At 37.8% G+C, this 21,703-nt stretch overlaps 1 protein-coding gene and 1 long non-coding RNA gene across 4 annotated transcripts in view; both read left to right on the forward strand.

Annotated features, from left to right (window-relative positions):
• The window catches only part of LOC145988679 (transmembrane protein 267), a 29,339-nt gene extending 21,899 nt beyond the window's left edge, over window positions 1-7,440 (forward strand). For all 3 annotated transcript variants that reach the window (XM_083123754.1, XM_083123752.1, XM_083123753.1), the window contains exon 3: window positions 6,721-7,440. In XM_083123754.1, the coding sequence (XP_082979880.1) occupies window positions 6,721-7,050 (330 nt within the window). In that variant the 3' untranslated portion in view covers window positions 7,051-7,440. The remainder of the gene's footprint in view (window positions 1-6,720) is intronic.
• Window positions 7,441-14,073: 6,633 nt separating this feature from the next.
• On the forward strand, window positions 14,074-20,741 carry LOC145989310 (uncharacterized). Its single transcript, XR_014441822.1, has 2 exons — window positions 14,074-14,140; window positions 20,565-20,741. It is a non-coding gene; the product is annotated as an uncharacterized LOC145989310 (long non-coding RNA).
• The last annotated feature ends 962 nt before the right edge of the window (window positions 20,742-21,703 follow it).

The following is a 21,703-nucleotide window of genomic DNA, read 5'->3' on the forward strand; positions in this document are numbered from 1 at the left end:
TCAATTCTATTAAAAAGAAAAAAGTGGTAAAGATGACAGGCATCGAAATTTTAATAGTCACATTTATTTCCTAGAATCTCTGGCTGACCTCCGTGCACAGCATGCTACGATGCCAGGGATCACGAGTTTGAATCCCAGTCTGGGGATGAGTGTTCTTTGTGAGTGTTTATTCATACGTATCTTCGTGATTTGCTAAAAGTAGTACAAATGTCAAAGGTTGGTATGGTCTCAGGGAGTGTTCAGATGCTGATATGAGCACTCTGTAAATACTGAGGAACGCCATTGGGTATAACAACTACCAATACTACCAACAAATCCTACCTCCACGTCCCCGAAGGCTGTTAGCCGCGTGACCCCTGGGCAATGCGGCAAAAAAGATCATACGGCCCGCTTCGGCGGCCCGATGCTGTAGCAGACGGAGGAGGGTGAAGGCAAGTATCCAGCACCTAAACTGGGTGTTATCAGCTAAGGGAGTAAACCCTAACAGAAAATCCTGGTCCTCCAAAGAAATGGGGGTTGAGCACTAGGCCAGCACCCTGGTCTCATAAAAATAACCTTCCGCTAAAAAAGCTCAATTACAGAAAGCCGGATGGATTAATGGAAAACGACCTAGGCATATGAAAAGGAATAAGAAAGATATAATCTGTGTAGGAACATGGAATATCATGACTATGCTAAAACCTGGAAAAATGCAAGAAATAGCTGACCAAGTCTTAGCAACAAAGTTGCAGATAGTCGCATTACAGGAAGTAAGATGGAAAGGGCAAGGAGAAATCAAGAAAGATAAATACTCTGTGTATTATAGTTGTAAAGAAACTACGGGTCAGCATGGAACTGGATTCCTAGTAAAGAGAGAAATGGTAAAACATGTACTAGGATTTGAACCGTGTAGTGAAAGAATATCTAAACTTAGAGTGAAGGGAAGGTTCTGTAATGTGACATTTATAAACGTGTATGCTCCAACAGAAGAGAAAGATGACGACATTAAAGATAAGTTTTATGAAGAACTGCAAGTAGTGCAAGATAAAACCCCGAGACATGACCTGATAGTCCTGTTGGGAGATTTAAATGCAAAAATAGGAAAAGAGGATGCATTTAAAGAAGTAACAGGTAAACATACATTGCATGAGATAACCAATAATAATGGAGAATTAGTATGTAACTATGCTATTGCAAATAATATGACTGTAATGAGTACACAGTATGAACATAAAAAGATACATAAAGGTACCTGGGTGTCCCCAGATGGGAAAACTACCAACCAAATTGACCATGTTTTAGTAAACGAACATAAAAAGGAAATGGTGCAGGATGTAAAAACAATGAGGGGTCTGAATTGTGATTCGGATCATTTTTTGGTCAAGGCAGTAATCAAACAAACAAACAAAGAAATGAGTCAAAATTTGGAAAACATTATTGATACCCAAGATATAAATGAAGATTGGAAACAACTCAAAGAAGCTATTCTGAAAACAGCAACTGAAGTAATACAAAAGCAAGATGGTAAACCAAGGAATGAATGGTGGGATAATGAATGTAAAATGGTAATAAATCAGAAAAATGCTGCACGACAAAGATGTTTACAGAGACACACAAGGGCAAATTGTGAACAATATGAGAATAAAAGGAGAATTGCCAACATTGTATGCAGAAAGAAGAAAAAAGAATGGATAAATGATAGAATCAAAGAGATTGAGGAATACCATAGAAGAAAGGATTCAAGAAATTTTTTTAAGGCTGTGACATCTCATGTAAGGAACTACACTCATGCAACTTCATTATGTAAAGATGCATCTGGAGAAGTAATATCTGAGAAAGAAAAAGTATTACTCCGTTGGAAAGAGTACTTTCAGGAATTATTAAATTGGGAACACGTACCGTATGAAGATGAAATACCCGAAAAATTGGAAAATGATACTGAAATTCCAATACCAACATATGAGGAGGTAAATAAAATCATAAAATCCTTAAAAATGAATAAGTCACCTGGTTCAGATAATATCACAGCAGAACTGATAAGACACGGAGGATATATGATAAGGAATAAAATTTATAATCTGATACTCAACATATGGAATAAAGAGGAAATGCCACAAGAATGGCTACATGGTATCATTTGCCCAATCTTTAAAAAAGGAGACAGGTTGCAGTGTAATAACTACAGACCAATTACGCTTCTGAATGTCGCATACAAAATCTTTGCAATTCTTCTACAAAATAGAATCTCTGAAATTACAGAAAACAAATTGGGTGAATATCAAATGGGATTTAGACCAAATAGAGCTACAGTTGATAATATATTCATACTGCGACAAATATATGAAAAATGTTATGAATATAATATTGAATTGCATAACATATTTATCGATTTTATGCAAGCATTTGACTCAGTAAATAGAAATATAATTCCTACATGTCTAAAGAAAATTAATGTCCCAAACAAACTAATAAGATTAATAAAGTTGACATTACAAAACACTACAGCAGTAGTAAAAGGAAACAATGATTTTAGTCAGAAATTTGCAATAAATAGAGGAGTAAAACAAGGAGACCCATTATCAGCAACTTTATTTAGCATAGTCATGGATGAAATAATTCAGAAGTTGGAAATCAGAGGAAACATTTCAACAAGATTAAGACAGATCTGTGCATATGCAGACGATATAGTAATTACTACAAGAACTAAGCAATCAATGGTGGACTCACTAGTGAAACTAAAGCAACAGGCAATGAAATATGGACTAATAGTGAACGAAAAAAAGACAAAGTATATGAGATGTACAAGAAGAAAAATCCAACAACAAAAAGAGGATATAGATACAATGCACATAGAGCAGGTACAGTCATTTAAATATCTCGGGTCAATGGTAAATGGAAACAATGAAATCGAAGAAGAAATTAAAGAAAGGATTGCAGCTGGAAATAGAGCATTTTATGCGAATAAGAGGATATTCCAATCCAAACTAGTTTCCAGAAAAATAAAATTAAAGCTGTATAAATCCATAATAAGACCTGTGGTTACATATGTGCTGAAAGAAGATATAATTCGAAAACTAATGATATTTGAAAGAAAGATATTAAGGAAAATATATGGCCCAACGAGACAATCTAATAATATATGGCGAATAAAAACAAACGAAGAGCTTGAAACATTAGTAAAGAGTAAGAATATAAGAAGATTTATCAAAACACAAAGATTGAGCTGGTTGGGTCATATTGAAAGAATGCCCGAAGAAAGAATTGTGAAACAAATTTACAATTGGAGACCTATTGCTGCAAGATCACAAGGAAGGCCCAAAACCAGATGGATAGACGATGTCAGAAATGACATAAGAAAACTGAAGACACAGAACTGGAAGAAATGTGTGTTGAGTAGAGAAGAATAAAAGGATGTAATTGAGCAGGCCAAAGCCCATAAAGAGCTGTAGCACCTTATAAGAAGAAGTACAAATGTGAAGTAAAATAAAACCAATATTAGGAACTCTGAATTTTTGTCTGCAATTTCAGTAAATAAAGTTCCATTTAAATTAGCTCTCTCATTAGATTTCTATGACATATGCTAGCGAAGATTTTTTCGATTTCTTGATAGCATTGGCACTACCCATCATACTAGCTGCCAACCAATTGCAGCCCCGCAGCACTCAACTGGGTTTCCATAATGTCATTACTTACTTTGCAAGAATTAAAAGAACATAATTCAACATCTAAAAGTATTATTTCTCTTTAAATATTTCGATAAACTCATTTGCAATCTTTTAACACAAGACATTTTATTACCACTTCGATCTCGTGAAAACACCTATAACTCATTTATTTCGTCCTTTTTAAGATTCTTACTTACGTATTCTGCATTGCGGAACATTCTTTAGGGTGGAATTATGCTTTCCTCACAAAAATAATAGCAGATAGCCCCAGAAACCATTCACGCATAGCCCCCCTATTCTGCATTGCGGAACATTCTTTAGGGTGGAATTATGCTTTTCTCACGAAAATAATAGCGGATAGCCCCAGAAACCATTCACACATAGCCCCAGAAACCATTCACACATAGCCCCAGAAACCATTCACGGATAGCCCCAAAAACCATTCACGCATAGCCCCAGAAACCATTCACGCATAGCCCCAGAAACCATTCATGCATAGCCCCAGAAACCATTCACGCATAGCCCCAAAAACCATTCACGGATAGTCCCAAAATCATTCACGGATAGTCCCAAAATCATTCATGCATAGCCCCAAAAACCATTCACGGTAAGGTTAGGTTAGGTTCCGTTAAGTTAGGCAAACATAGTTAAAAATTCATTTTTCAAGAAAAAAACATTAATTTGCGCTAAAAGCTATAACACAATGAAAGAAAATACATTGACGAACTTTGATAATGCTACAGAAACTAATTTCCGTAAGTAGTTTCTTCTGTAAAATTGAAGAAATCCGTTTTCACTAGATCGAAGTATTACCGACATTTTAAATCAATCATCTTAAGCAACAACAATGAATCAAAATCAACATCATCTTTAAAAATATTGACGTTGATACAACGTTCTTGATCTCATTGGTTCCCTGTTAATTTTATAAACATGTGTACAATAGAAATAAAGTGAATATTGGTTATTTGGGACTGTAGAAGACAGTCACATGTTTTGATCATATATTTGGCATATTGATGATTTCGTGTTGCATTGCAAATGTCAAGTGAAAGATTACAATATGTTAAAAATAAGATAATGTATTCTCCTTGCACTGGAAAGGTCATTATTATTATAATTTAAGAAGATTACTATAGTAATCACAAGTTGTGAAATGGGTCTTCATCTTTTACAAAAGCATAATAAAGTTTACATTTTTAATAATTACACCCTCTTTAAACTTAAAATGTATTAGAAAATCAAGAAATGATTGTCACATAAAAGTGTTTGTGTTCAGTCAATTCACTTGTGGTGTATGTACTCACTGGACATGCCAAATCATCACCAAAAAATGAACTATCTCAAATTTTCATGATATTTGGGAGGATGATTGAGGATATCAAATAACATACATGTGTAAAATTTTATTATACAGTGATACACGGTGTTCATACAGCAGGGTTGCCAACTTTGTCAAATTTTGGCTTACAAGATCAACAAAAACAATTCATAACTTTTCTTCTAGTTATGGTATAACTTTCATTTTTTGCTTGTTTTGAAGATAAGGGAGCGTAGTTTCAATAAGAAATAGTCTAGTATGAAAAGATTGGCATTTTCATTTCGAGGTCACCTGATGTGACTTTTGACCTTCAATATCTAAAAAAAGGTGTATGTTCATTTGGGGGGATAAAGTATGTTCGTTTGCTGAGATGGTTTGGTATGGAACGACCAATGATGCTTTATTTTAGTTATTCCAAAGAGTTGTGAGAAAATTGTGTCAAGGGTTAATCTTGTTACGTCAAACATATATTTGTCGAGCTAAACTTCTATTTGAAAGACTTATTTCTCTTATAATTAAGGTTCTTACAAGCACATAAACACATTTTTTTTTTATGTAATGTTTCCCTTCAACAAAAGGGAGCTTGTGTTCTTCTAAAACATTACATTGAAAATTGTGTTTATGTGCTTGTAATAACCGTAAACTACTAGAGAAATAATTCTTAAATATAAGAAATACGTACATACCAGAAAAAATATTTGCAAGATGTTTAACGTTAGAAAATTAGTTTCTGAGATATCAAAATATCACTTCATATCAATTGTTGTCTCATGGCCAGACATGGATTGAGTTAATTTATGCTATTTGGTTGGTCTCTCAATCCACCAGAGTTTATTTTTACAGCTCTTCTAATTATCGAGATATCAATAGCTTAAGCAAATGGACAGATATGACTGGTGCATCATGGTACTAAGCAAATGTAATGGTCACTACCAGATAATACCTTTCTGAAGTTCTGACACCTTTCATTGTGTACAAACAGCTGTGCAACAGTTTGTCGATCTACATATCCTAGATATTATGAAAAAATATACAATTTTCATTAATTTTGAGCTAACTGTGCATGATACAAGTGGTTTATGAAAATTATTTATTAAACTACAAATATTTTGAGTCTCTCATCACTGGCATATGCAGGATTTTTTATTGGAGGGAATTGGAATTCTAAAGGTAACCTTCATTCTAGAGGAAGCGGGATACACTACTAATATTTCAAAATTATCATTTATGACCTTCGTCTTAAAGGTTGTTCAAAGACAAAAATTGAAATGGGGAATCATTTGAAGGTGCTGTATTAGGCACCACTTTGGTTTTTCCAGAGTTCTTTATTGCTTTCATTTGAAAATGTTGATTTTCTAAAAATTTTGGGAGGGCTGTAGCCCTATCACCCCCCCCCCCCCCCCCTCTCTGTATACCAGTGTGTCATGAATATTTTTAAGCAAAATCCAGGTAGATTGATAGTGTATAGTTACAATGGACTGTACTTATACTTATGTATTATATTAACATTTATAAATATTCTGAACAACTTTAGAATGGAAGTGTTTAGTATCGGTATCAGTGGTAATCAATAAGCATATTCAGTATTGGGGTTAGGTGGCAGAACAGCCACAGGCTGAACCTTGCCCTTCAATAAAGAATAACTGAATCGATCAGTTCAGCGAAGTATCAGCTCAGCCTTAGTATAAATAGATGAAGATCGAGAACTACTTGAAAGTTATTTCATTGTCGGCATAAATATTTATTTTCTTACAGGATGCTATGCATTTGGACCATAGACCCTTTCTCCACTGCACTACCCTGATATTAGGGGTTTGGAGTATGCTGTTGTGTATGGGTTACTACTACAAATCAAGATTTATTGAACAGTTAGCATGGATGGTGGTGGCAGCTGGTGTTTCTCATCATATAAGGGATGGAACCAGAAGAGGATTATGGTTTTGTCCATTTGGTTCAACTCGTCCTATACCATATAAACTGTACATTGGATCTCTGATGTTATTCCCCTTTCTTTGCCGTGTGCTGATGAAGCAGACAATGCTGTCCAGAAAGGAGACCAAAACTCATATCCTCATAGATTTATAATTTGAAGTGACTAAGTATCAACTTCTGTGATAATCTGTATACGTGGTGAATTGGAATTCGAGAATATATTGTTTTATGTATTCCTGTAAGTTCTGTTTTTAAGTGTACTTTATGCTCAGATAGGATAATTGGGGACTGGACCTGTAGTTGAAAGTGGAATCGGAACCACTGTCCAATATGGTTCAACAACTCTGCGTGCACACACATACTCACTCTCTGACTCACCCACTCTGTGTGTGTTTGTTTTTTCTTACATCTCTTATAAGTACTTTACATTCCTAGATTTCATGTTGGCCTCCATGGCAGAGTGGTTATCATACCAAGCTACGATACCAGAGGTCCTGGGTTTGAATCCTGACCTGGGCATGGGTGTTCTTTGTGTGTCCCTTCATCACTCATCCTCATCTTCGCGATTAGCCAAAAGTGACAGAAAAGCAAAGTAAAATAAACCAAATCAGTTAATCAATCCAAGATTATACTTTTTTCTGTGTTATACATTATAATTTCAGGGTCTCAATAAAACAACATATAATATTTTCATGGGTTTTATATTTCACGTAAAAGTTTGTTAGTCCTGAAAAGCATAAAATTGAAATTCCATTTTAAAGTTCAAGTGTTTCTATGCAGCGTTTTTAATTTGTTGTTTCATGTAGAAGAATACTTGGCAAAGGATGTGAATGGTAATACAATAAAATCTTTTTTAGCATTGTGTATTTGTACAGATTTTATGCATGTAAAGTATTTTAATTAAAAAGGTGTTGTTTCCATTATAAAGGGTTGTTTTTTTTTGTAAACAAGATTGGATTATTGGGGTGGGTAATCTCTTTCTATGGAATTTTTTTCTGACAATGCCAATGCATAAAGTGTCCTGGAGCTCATTAGCTACCTAGGGGATTAAAGGCAGCTGGAACGTAGTTCTGATTATATCACTTCCTGTATGACATATTGGGAATTTTACGGATACATCCTACAGATATCTAAGAATATCCAGTAGGCATATTGGATGTTCAGGTGTCCATCCAGAAGAATTCATTGGGTGTCCAGCAAGAATGTTTCATGGATGTTGTGATGACCCACCCTGTGCATTTGTCTATTTGAAGACACTTGGAATTTTGTTTCGACATCATACTGTATGTCAAAGTATGGTTATTGATTAGCCTGTTTGTTGCTAGTGATTTAGAAAGAGGTTATTAAATTTATTGGGTGTTGATGTTGCTCATAATTAATAATTAAATAATCTTGTTGGTGTATAAATTGCAAGAAATACAGATCTTCCATTTAAATTCCCTTTTGATTGGTCTTCAACTTTGACATTTTAATTGTCAATAACATGTGGGGCCAAGATAGAATAGATACTTTGTGAAATAATTTTTTAGAATGGATGGATTTATAATAACTTGACAGTTCCAAATGATGGGTCTCCTATACATGTACAGTTATGGGAAGTTCTGGGTTGTAACGAAACCATTGACTTACAATAAAATCGTTACAATCCAGAAGTGTCTGTTATCGTACAATCAAATGTAAACAATATGTGTGCAATAAATGAAGCATCAGTATCTGATAATCTGTGTGTTGAATTTTGTGTGGAAAGTTGGAAAGTAGGCACAGATTTTCATACTAGTGACCATTTCCATGCTTCAATTCATTCACATTATCTGAAGAATTTTCACCTTTCCACCCCTTCGTCGGGTGCGTGGAGCTGAGTTGTCATCAAATAAATAGTGTACAGAAACAGAAGGTAAAGAATGTACTAATTTACGTTCTACAAAGCTTTGATAAGGCATTGATGTATAATTGTCCTTGTCCCTTCTTCCATTCTTTCAGTTCTTCATTCAGCTCATTGTTGCTTTTAAATGTAGTTATGTGCCATAAAATAACCAAAATTGAAAGAAAGAAAAGAAATAGTTCTGATTTTTAAATACAGGGTAGTACATATTGATGGGACACATTTCAAATGCACATTTCTAGGAATGGAAGAATCACATTTATTAAGCACTGTGTATACATAACTAAGATACAGGAGTTTACAGCACTGTTCATCATTTGAATATAACATTCCATAGATGGGTACAACCTTGAGAACATTCTTGTGCTCTCGAAGCTATACTGTCCATACTGCGGTGCAGCAAATCGACCAGAATGACCTCTTATCTTCCTCTTGATGTTTCCCTTCAGTTGAGCAGTTCTTTAGGGTATTGTGGTGTACACCCTTTCTTTTAGGTAGCCCTACAGAAAGTATAGTTGTGTGGGGCTACATCTGGTGATCTGGATGGCCAATTGACATCGCTGAATCTGGAAATGAGGTGACCTGGGAAATGGTCTTGAAGCGTTCTTATTGGCACTAATCCTGTATGACTATTGGCACCATCTCTTTGCATCCACATTTTGTAAGATTCAGTCACCTCATTTAGGGAACGAAAAACATGATCCACATGTCATTTTAGTGCTCAGCAGTGACTGTTAAGGTTGGGATATTGCTCGACTGTTCGCCAGGCATTAAATGTTCTCTGTACTACGAGACATTCGAAGTCGTCCAGGTGAAGATTTCTTGTTGGCATTAGCTGTCTCACGGATGTTTTTCACAGCACGCAGAATTGCATTCTGAGATTGTGCTTCACACTTCTTGAAATGTTTTCTGAATTGCCTTTGTGATGTAATGATGAAGCTTCCACTAGTGAGGAACGCGTCCACATCATAAGCAATGTCAACCAGAGTTCACAGCACCATAATTCATTAAAAAAAAAAAAAAAAAAAGTAAAGTGCTCCCCTGTGCTTAGCACCACCATAAAGGCATATAGGGGGTGTGGGGATAACGCCCCACACTTTCTTGATCCGGTCGTGAGGGGGCTGATGTGATCAGCATCATGCTCCTGACCACCTTTATAATGGAATGGGTGGTGTTCGGGTCTATTTGGCATTAGGCATGAATTTTTAATTACATTGAGAAAACCCTAGAAATAAATGTACCAAAATATTTAAGACATGGGGAGGTTGTTTGTGTTAACGGCCCAGAGCTCGGCCAACGGAGAAGGACGCATAAGTTCCTAATACGTTGGTCTTCGATCACAAGCCAATGCAAGCAAAAATTATTATGACAAGAAGAAATCAGAACACTGAAACATGTTATGCAATAGTATTTAATGGGCTGTAGTTGAAATACTTACAACGCCTCGCCTCCCTTCTCCACATGCCTTGCAGACAAAATACAATCACTTACCCATAGGGCACTGGGTCAAAACAAGTTAGCAGCGGATGCCGCTGATGGCCAGCGTTGCACACAAACACTAGTCTTTACGTACGCACCATTTCTTAAGTTAAAAAGTCTGATTGAAAACTGAGTTTAATGCTAAGATTCCAAACTTTGTCAAGTGAGGAGGAAATATTTTCCTCCGATATGTAAAGGTGCTGATGTGAGAGTGTTTTGTCAAGTGAGGAGGAAATAATTTTCTCTCCGATATGTAAAGGTGCTGATGCGAGAGTGTTTCGTCAAGTGAGGAGGAAATATTTTCCTCTCCGATATGTAAAGGTGCTGATGTGAGAGTGTTTCTTGAAGTTCTTCCTTCACCCTTGATTCCCCGAGTACGCTGCTCCGGGGAGGAATTGTTCTTCTCTATTGGTCGTTGCACTTTTTAACTCCTCCCACACGTGGTCATGTTTACACTGAGGGGGATGAGAGAAGGGATGATAGCCTTGCACGGATCAACAATGGAACCTTGTTCATAGGTTAATTGAAGGCCGAAGAAGTATCTGGCTCTAATTAAATTTAAGTCTCTAATAACTTCACAGTGAGCACTTTCCTTTTGACACTTGGTTAACTGATGTGTTTTCTAGCTCTTAACTTTCACAGTGGAGAGATATATTTTCGAGCGAGGTCGGGGGTCTAAATTCCTTACTATTTACCCTTGTCACTTCACTGTCAATGAGCCAGACTGGCCAGCATGCTTGCGTAAGTAATGTCCTCTGTTTCAGTCTGTTATGTGCAGAACTATTGTTTTAATTCTGAGCCTGGACAGCTTCATTCTCCCTTGAGAACAGAGGATTGTTATTCAGGACGAGGGCGAGAGTCTCGTTGGGGGTTTTAAATTTTAAAATGCCTGAAGTTCCGTGATTAGCTGCATGTCACCGTCGGTCCCCCCTGCTTTTCTAAATTTCAATCATCAAGCCGAGCGTGAATTGATGGTGACATGAGCCGAATGTGGACTGGATGGATATCAGAGTTTATTGCGGGAACCCACTGGATTATTTGTCTTGAAGTAGATGTGGTAATCAAATATATATATGCAGGGCTTCATGGGAAAGAATGCTGGTTCATTTGAGATGACTGTCCTTTTCTCAACAGAAAAATGAGATCTTGGGGGAAGTGCGGAGGACCGATGGTAATGGTAAATGGAAATTGGTACATCGGTCATACCTTGACCCTCCAGGGTTTTCCTCAGGTACCCATGTTGTTTGGGCTGCTTCCAACATTAAAAAAGTTTCCAGATTTGAAGCAGCCGGGGATCAAACCTGGGACCTTTAGCATGGTAGTCAGACACGTTACCGACTGAGCCACCGTGGCCACATTAGAACAATGAAATAAAAATTGAATTAATATAAGCTCCAAAGCTCAGGCTTCCAAATACATTGCATTTGAAAAAGTTAGAATACTCCTACTCCCACTGGCTCCTGCAAACAATGCAATGCCACTCTAAGAATACAATTGGATATGAATGCTATTTAATCAGTGCAACAGCCCATGAGGGCCAGTGCGTACCTATAACTGCTGGCCTACCAATCATCCAACCAGTTATGAAGTGATGTGTGGTCAACACAATGAACTCCCACTTGTTGTAGGTTTTCTATGATCTGGTTATGCCACTGATTCGTAGCTCCTCAGTTTCCTCATGATGGTGGGTGGCCACCAGTCCCATATGCAGCATGAAATCTCAAGAGGAAAGTTGTATGCTTCCTTCCCCCCAGAACACTCCATCCTGCATGCTTCCCGTAGCTGGAACCAAAGCTTGCACCTTAGACTGCATGGCCATGGGGCAGGACATGAATGCTCTTTACTCGGTAAAAAGATTGATTAAAATAATACATCAGCTGTACACAGATGAAACTTTACAATATTTGGTGTTTGCAATTATTTTCTGCAGGAATGGCAATTTCAAACGAAGAGACTGAAATCAAAATCAGGAATAAAGGAAAAGCATAAAACTGGTACAACTTTACTTTCTGATGAACTTTCGAACAATTGTAAAGCAAGGAATAGTTTTGTGGATACCAAAATGTTTATCTGGCAGTACATACATGTAGATAAATAGGTTTATACTTAAGTAATTGAAGAAATAGTATATTTTTAAATCCTATAATGCATTACTCCAGAAGTGACTCTCGTGTGAGTTCCTTTATTAATATTACCTATTCTCAGTGCTTGAAGTGAAAATTCCTAGCTGGGAGGAGGGGGAGTTGCTTGGTGGAGTTTTAGGATACATTTGGAGGAAGGGGAGGGTGCTTGTATGAATCAATATGGAGAAACTACAGTAGGTGGGGGATGCTTTATGAAAATTTTCTAAACTGGATTGGGAGATAGGCTTCTCTGAGGCCTATTCATGAAGCTGCACTTTCTCTAGTCAATAATGGAGAAATGATTTTTCACATGAAGATATTTAAAATAATATTTCAGCAAAGGAAAAAGTGTTGCATGATTAAGAATTCCTGGTTCTCTTTCTTTGAAAACGGACTGAGGTTGGAGGGGATTAATATCTTTCCACCAGGCCTACCCACCAAACAAAGGCTTTCTTTATTCACTTATGCTCCTTTCTTTCTGCTTCAACAATTGCAGAATAAAAAGCCAGAAATTATTGTTACATGCAGATTGTCGTATTTGCTGGGCGACAAAAAGTGATAGGTTGTGGAAGAGAAAAAACAGACATGCAACCACAGCTGGAGGAACGAAAGAAAGGGGTAAATATTCTTGTTTTAAGGAAATAGTAACTCTGCTTGTGTGAAGTTTCTACATTATTTTACCTTAAATTTTGGAATTCAATGAGTTTATCTTCTTTCATGATGTTCATTTTTAATCAGATTCCTTACCATAAAAAAATATATAACCTCCTTGCTTCACCTAATTGACTGATTTAGTTATTTCTCTTTATGACAGGCTTCTTATTCTGTATGTAAAGTAAGTATGAGGGTTAGGTGGTAGAGCAGCCTACGGCTGAAACTCGCCTGCTAAATAAAGAAATTTTTATGATTATTATTATTATTACTATGAGTTACAGTTAGCTTTAAAGTGATGATCAATTGTGATTTGCCAAAAGTGGCAGAAAGCGATGCTAAATAACAAGAATTAATAAAAAGAAGAAGTTATTATCAGTTGCTATTATAAAGTAAAATTCATTGCTCACAGACTTAGATTTCCTACTTAGACAACATATTTGCAAAAGATGAAATTCAGAAGGACCAGAGCGGCTTTATACATGGACAAGGCTGGAAAAATTCCAACTTTAAATCACCCACACCAGGAATCAAACCTGGCTCTCCTGCATGGCATTCAAGCACCCTACCAACTACCACTGCAGCTCCGATTGGATTGATTTGTTGTTTTAAGTCCACTTTATGCACAGTAAAGCTAATCGGGACTGGACCTACAGTTTAAAGTGGGATCCGAACCACCATGTGCCTCCAACGGGAATCGAACCCGGGACCCCTTGATTACAAGGCGACGACGCTACCACTGCGCCATCGGGGAGGCCCTAACCACTGCAGCTCCCACACATGATATAGTCAGTAATCTGAAACAGGAAATACGTATTAGCAAATGTTAAGCTGTTTTCGCTCATTCACCTCTAATTCCTATCGTATTCCAGCACAGAAATACTAACTGATGAGCTGTTCTTCGTATGTAAGAAGCCAGTAAGTGATATGTAATTCTCCTGCAATACAAATCAAAAATCTAGATACATCACTACTTGTATCGGTACATATTTTCTTGGTTTGAACATACTGGAAATTTGTTTATCTTTGTTTACAGGAGAGGCTCCAGAAGCCGAAGTATCCACGCTATAAGCGACCATTTCTTATCTTCATGGCTGAGATCAGACAGGTAAAACATTTCTATGATCTGGAGCTGTTATCACTTGAAACACAATGTTAGGTACTAGGTACTTCTCCTGGTTACTTTGGCATGGAAGTTACTTCACATGGCAAGGTGAACATAAATTACTGTTTTTGCAGTTATAGACACTATCTGATCAAAAGTATCTATAGACACCTCATTTCAATAGTGAACTGAAGTCTAGATACCATACGGATGTCAGAGTCCGCTGTAATAGAAGGGAGAGTGTCACATGGTGTTCATATATAAGAAGTACCATCAGAATGGGGCAGTCAGCAGAACTCTGTGACTGAACGTGGACTAGTTGCAACATGAGTAAAAAGTCTGTCAGGGACATTTCAACCCTTCTGGTGTTGTCAAAATCGATTGTTAGTGATTGAAAAGTGGAAGCATGAAGGAGCAAACAACAAAATCATGACCAGATAGGCTGTGTATGCTGACAGACCAAGACTGTCAAGTGTTGAGAGAGTGAGTGGTTCATGAAAACTTCCAGGCATTGTTGGAAACAATCACCCATACCATGAGTTCCATGCTGATACTAACAGAGCAGCCAGCATCATTACTGTACATTGAGAGGTGAAAGGAATGGAATGTTCATAGCTGAGCAACTACCCATAAACCAAACATTTCCAGTGTGAATGTTAAGCAACGCCACTGGACAGTGGAGCTGTGGAAATGTGTGATTTGGAGTGATGAATCATCCTATACCATGTGATGGTCGGATGATAGGGTTCGGGTGTGGCATATACCCAGATAATGATATCAACCTTCATTTGTAGTGCCTACATTGCAATTTGGAGAGATGGTGGTATGGTGTGGGGATTTTTTTTTCCCTAGAATGGACTTTACCCTCTTGTAACACTGCATGGCACTCTTAGGCTTGATTTACATCAACGCTCAGGTCATTGTCTACTCACGCTTCGCTCATGGTCATGGGGCATCCACACTAGCAGTCAGGCTTTGCTCCGGTCAAGGTACAATCAATGTCAATGTCAAGATTTTTCTGTATAAAGAGCCTGCCAATGGTGGTAACTACACTGTTTAAGAGATTTTCAATGACAGACTTGGCTTGACTGCACCGAAGGCCCGAGAATGGTAGGGAAGATGTGCAAACGCTTTTGACCGAATGTTCTTTTCCTTGTGGTCGATCTATATCAGGCATGTCAAACTCACTTCGTAAATAGGGCCGCATAACAATAATAACAAAACTCTCCGGGCCGCACATCTTGAAACCTCAACTCCTTCAAGTCCAAAACTAAAATTCCAGTGATTAGACTTATAGTATTTGGTCTAGGAATTAATTTGTGTGGTTGTTACGCACACATTGAAGCTGTAGTTCAAACACAAAATACATAAATACCTTAAGAAAAATATTGTCCATCGCAAGCCACCACTTTCGCCCATCTGTCAGGCAAGTTACGGATTCCGTGGCGAAAGAAGTCCTCATCCTTTGAAGCGATCCAGTCAGAGACCCATTTTTCGATATCTTCTGAAGAAGTGAACCGCTGTCCAATCAAATCGTTATTCATACAATCGAACAAGTAGTAGTCCGAAGGAGCAACGTCTGGTGAATATGGCGGGTGGGGTGAAACTTCCCATCCGACATTTTCTAAATAGGTTTTGACCGGTTTTGCGACATGTGGGCGAGCGTTATCATGTTGAAAAATAAGTTTATCATGTCTGTTCTCCAATTCTGGTCGTTTCCTGGCCAGAGCTTGCTTCAAACGCATTAATTGTCGTCGATAACGTTCTCCATTAATAGTTTCACCCGGTTGCAGCAGCTCATAGTACACCACACCTTTCATAACCCACCATATGCACAGCATAACCTTTGCACAGTGAATATCTCGTTTCGGTTGTGATGGACCTGGTTCACCTGGCTTCACCCAGGCCTTTTTTCGTTTCGGGTTCTCGTAATGGATCCACTTCTCATCGCCAGTAACAATGCGATGCAAAAACCCCTTTCTTTTCTGTCTTTGAAGCAGCAATTCGCAAATGGTTTTTCGTCTTTCAACGTCTCTGTCTTTCAGTGCATGTGGAACCCAATGTGACATCTTTTGAATCATTCCCATGGCTTTGAGGCGTTTGGAAATTGTTGTTTGATCAACGCCTAATGCTTCTGCAAGTTCTTCCTGCGTTTGACATGAATCCTGATCGAGCAATGCTCTCAATTCTTCGTCTTCAAATTTTTTTGGCTGTCCAGGTCGCTCTTGGTCTTCCAGGCCGAAATCACCACTTCTAAACCGTGCAAACCACTTCTGACACGTTCGCTCAGCTAGCGCATGGTCACCATACACTTCCACCAAAATAGGATGACTTTCGGTAGCACTTTTCTGCATGTTAAAGTAATGAAGTAGAACACCCCGCAAAAACACTTTATCTGGCACGAACTGCGCCATGTTCAGTTGACTACAAAATGCTGTTGTTGACGCGTCAATCAACTGCCCTATACTACGAACGATGCGCGCTGACAGGAGTTTTCAACGCATGTGTGGCTACACGGAACTGTGGGACGATACGCTCGTTACGCCATCTCTTGTCCAGGCGCACGAATTAATTCCTAGACCAAATATCATAAATTATATAGAGAGCAAGTGCCAAAACTTAGCAACCGGAAGGGGGATGCAATAGTTCTCCTCACCCCCTTTACATACAACCCTACTTAGAACTGAAAGTTTACACGATTGCATATGTGCATAACAGCAATGAAAAGTAGTTTAATTAAAATCCTCATATGTTTTACTGAAATTAAATAAAACAAATATTTTTCATAGGCAGGGACATGGACGTCCGCAGGATTTTTCCCAGGGAGGGGCAAGCAAGGTAATTTTTTTCCAGAGGGGGTCAAAGGACACATATTTTCCTCCAAAATAGTGATGCCCTCTCAAAAAACACTATTTTAGTCTGAAATTATCATGTTTCTTCAACAAATTTATAATAATTAACATAAATTACTGTGATTGAAATGAAACTATGTGTGAAATATATAATTTTTAGGTACACATTCATTTTCCAGGGGGCCATGCCGCCCCCCCCCCCCCTACCTTGCACCCTTCCGGATGCCCATGGGCAGGGATACTATCTTACATGTTTGTTTCAAGATTAAATTGGTTACATTTGTGCAAACATTTTGGCAAGAAACCTGAATATGGACAATTCTAGTTTTGTTTCCCAGATATTTGACACCTTTCATTTTTTAGAAACCAACTTCTCAATGTCCGCATTATGTTTTGTGAGCAGGAAACTCTTAATGCAAACAATAAGCGTTTGTCAGCCATTCTTTAACTTGCTGTTTGTTATTTTGAGTTGCCTTTCTGGCATTTTTCCTAATCGTAACGATGAGGATGAGTGACGACATGATGAAATTGATGAAGGGACACTTGCAAGGAATAGTCATGCCCAATCCGAGATTTGAACCAAGGAAGCTTGGCATCGTAGCGCGTTCAGCCAAGGAGGCCAGCTGTCAGTCATTTCTGATACTTGGGATGTTTTATTAATCTTCATAATGGAGAACAGCTGTTCACAAAGTTAAGGGCTACCCAACAAGGCTAAAATTCCAGCAGAAAAATAGCTTATCCGAGGATACTGCTCTGGGAGGTGTAAAAAAATCCAGGAACATCCACATTGTGATATTTCTCTTTCAATATTGAGTCACATTGTAAGTCACTAAATTCCATTTGAATGTTGGAACTTCAAAAGGAAAGTGGACACTGAACAAGAAAATTTACCTTCGCACTCTTTGAAGTTTTGAAACCTGTTTTTTTTTTCAAATTCATCATGCAGTATTTTTACTTTGAACCAGTATAGGCTTAAATCGGGTTCACAGATTGAAGTTTGGTATTCCAGAAAAGTTGGAAAATGACTAAAATTATAACTTCTGTACCTTTGCAAAATGCCTTCCTCTTCCTTAAAAATATCTTCTCCTGTAGTTGTGTCACGGAGAAGAATTATGTCAAGGAGTTTTGTCACATTGAAACGAGAATTGTTCACGAATGAATAAAGCTATCTGAATACCCCACAAAACCAGCAATTTTTACTTTCAATTGTTCGTCAATCTTCTCTTCAACTGTATTTCTAATTTTTGAACTTGGACTTTGTTTTGGTTTATGTTATTTAGCGTCGGTTTTCTGCCACTTTTGGCTAATGGCGACGATGAGCATTAGCACAGAACACAACTCAAAGGCCTGATAACCACTCCACCACGGAGGCCGGCAACTGTATTTCGTGACAAATAAATATTCTGAATGAATTAACTTTGTCAGGGCACATTTCCAAGCGTTTGACTCTTCACTTCACAACGAAAATAGGCAATCTCCCATTTAACTTGAAATATTCCATATTTATCTTTTATAGTCCTTTTCTTACTCCCACAATTCTTAGGCAGCGACATGGTTAGGTTATCAAACTTTTCCAGCAACAGAAAGGCTAACCCTTTCACAATCAAGAAACAAGACTCATAGGTGACAGAAAGTGGAATGCAAGAGTAGGGAAAATAGATTAATCTGGTGAAGTTCGGATGAGTTGAGGCTCATTTCATGAGAAAAGGAAAAGCAGGACAACTGCATGCATAGTCCTGCATGCATGATATGTAAGCAGGGCCAAGACCAAGATGGGCTGCATTAAGGGATGCTGGGGGCCGCATGCGGACCGCGAGTTTGACATGGCTGATCTATATCAAGAATGATTTTTAACCATTGAGCAGAGGGTTGATCAACACCTTTCCCTTTGCACACACAAAAAAATGGCAATTTAGTTCTCTGGAAAAATATGTATGATTGTCAATAGGTTAGCTTTTTGATTTAAGGAATGTACTTGATGCAACAAGTTGGAAGAAGGTCCTAATAACTAGTACTCATGGATTATGTATTACATGGTTAGTTCCTCATTATTTTTTTTTCATTGGCTGTAATTGTAATTTAGTTGCTTTAGTCTTTTTCTTCTTAAAAAAGGAACTTAAATTTAAAAACTTAAATTTGTCTTACTTGGGTTCATGAAAATGCATATTTTGACCTCAATTCTACAAACATTATTGAGAACAAAATAATTTGGAATTGTTTGCTCATTGTCCCCATCAATCAATTTTATCTATACTCACCTTCATATGCAGTGAACGGTTTCTTATACTGGTGCAACACTGGCATGTCATTAGGGCTAAAATGAGAAAAATACCTCAGTATCTATCTTCCTGTCCATAATGATATTTGTCACTCATGGGACTGTGAAACTGTTTAGGCTATTCATTGTGTGTATAAATGTATGTGTAGTTACATAAGAAATTCACAAGGAGCTTTCTTCATTGTGATTCTGCAATATTTTTTCATTAATCTGTATAGTACATCTCTTAACACTTTAATTATAAATGTCCACAAAATAAAGTATCAACTCCACATCTTTGAAGCAAATGGCTATTAGTTAATTGAAGACTACAATTGGTAAACGCTGTAAGTGCCACAATAATTCAAACACCGTTTTCCACATTAAACTGTGAAATGTGCCATGCTTTATAATGTGGTAAAGGTGAAATATGGCTGGTAGCCCCTCTAAATAATTCAAAGGGCGTGTAAAGAGGTCACTAGTGTGCAAGTTCTTACGGGCTGATGTGCGGAACGATGCGATTTCCCAACACTTTCGCTTTTGGCACTTACAACGTTTACCACTTTTAGTCCTCAATTATATATTCCCAATAATTTTCAGCAGAAGAAATAAATTTCTAGGGAAAAAACTATGAGAAACAAAAATTTAAACCAGATCTCATGTTTACTGCAAAAGGTGTACCTAATTCGTGTGATGATCAAAGCAGCTTTAACTAAAATCCTTGACTTGAAGGCACATTAAAGAAGTGGAGGTATGGCTCCACAAGTTTTCGATCCCAGCCATAGTGAAGGTGATGTGATAAGCACCACTTTCTGACTCCCTTCACCTCCCAGGTTCACTCTCGAGTAACTATTGATAAGAATCTGGGTCAACCTCAGAGCCGCTCATTAAGGGAATCTGTGGAAAACTTCGAGCCCTAGAATTGAAGCAAAGTATCCAGTGTGGCAGTTAGACACCCCACTAACTTTTCACTTTTTATTTACCATGCCATTTCTCGCTTACTTTTTTTTCCCTGTTCAATAACATTTTAATTTACACTTACATGTAACAACAATGTCATTTCAAAATTACAGTTCCAGCTTCTAATTCTATTTACATCTAGCATGAATATAATAAATTTGGTATGTAATTAACACACATTATTTTCCTGTAACATATCATCCATAATTATTTAAAAAAGAATACCAAATGTATTCTACTGGAAAGGACTTGGAGAAGATATTTTAATTATGCCCGTAACATCCAATGGACCACTGCTATTTTAAATAATAACAAATGTGCCTTTGGCTATGGTATTAGCATTTAACCCTTTCCGCAGAAGTATCCAGACAAAAGTTGCCTGGAGCAGTGCAAGAAGGCTACTGAATGCTGGCGGAATATGACTACAGAACAGAGGAAATGCTACTGGGAGCTGGCACAGGCCGTGAGGACTGTTCTGGAGAAGAAGAAGCGGAAGTGGATCCCTCCCAAACCTAATCAATAGGTGGAAGCTATGGTACTTTGTGAGACCTCAATAGATAAGCGAGAGCTAATGAGTTGTATTATTAATAATAATAATACAGAGTGATTCATTTCCATGTGGTCCCAAAAATTCTTCAGCGCTTTCATTGTTCTTAATAGTTTACTACACTGATCGCAGGCCTAACTGGCGAATGACCCATCTGTCCACCAATCGTCTTCGGAGGTGTGTGGCTCGATGAGTGTCAGCAAGCTCAGTTGCTGAGTAAAAGCTGTAGGGATAACATCGTTCTCCCTTTACAACATTGCCAAGCGTATGTCTATTTTTGTCAGTTGTTTTTATTAGCTTGTTTGTACAGTGTTTGGGTGTTTGCATACTAATTTTCCAAGCTTTGTGTACTCTTGTACAACTTTTATACAGTAACGGTGCTGATCAACTCTCTCTCTCTCTCTCTCGTTTTACAGTACATTTAGCAACATGTTGTGTATCCAACACACATTTGTTTCATCCCACCAGGAATTTTTGGTGCCTTATGACTTAAAAATGTCCGACGTGAGTTGAAGAGAATTCAACTGATCACTCATTAGTTGTTTCCCAGCCACCAGCTAGAAATGCAACCAGTATATGAACATTTGTATGCAGTACCTGGTAGTTTGCGAAATATGTTCTTCCTAAAATAGCCGGACCCTGTGGCCGAGTGGTTAGCACATCGTGCTGAGACGCCAAGGGTCCCGGGTTCGAATCCAGCTCGGGCTTGGTTGTTTGTGAATGTCCATTCATCAATTTCATCACTCATCCCCATCTTCGCAAATTAGCCAAGAGGCACAAAATGCGAAGTAAAATAAACTAAATCAATCAATCTTCCTAAAATAGATGTTGAGAAGACATCCAACCACTTTTCTGCAGATGTTCAAGTATTCATGCTGATGTCATCTCCGTAATGGTGACCTACCAGACACATTTTGAAGGCTAAATTGCACAAGGTGTATTGCTCTATA

Source organism: Lepisma saccharinum, chromosome 6 (genome assembly GCF_977018435.1).
Source record: "Lepisma saccharinum chromosome 6, izLepSacc3.1, whole genome shotgun sequence".
In the NCBI taxonomy this organism is placed as follows: Eukaryota; Metazoa; Arthropoda; class Insecta; order Zygentoma; family Lepismatidae; genus Lepisma; species Lepisma saccharinum.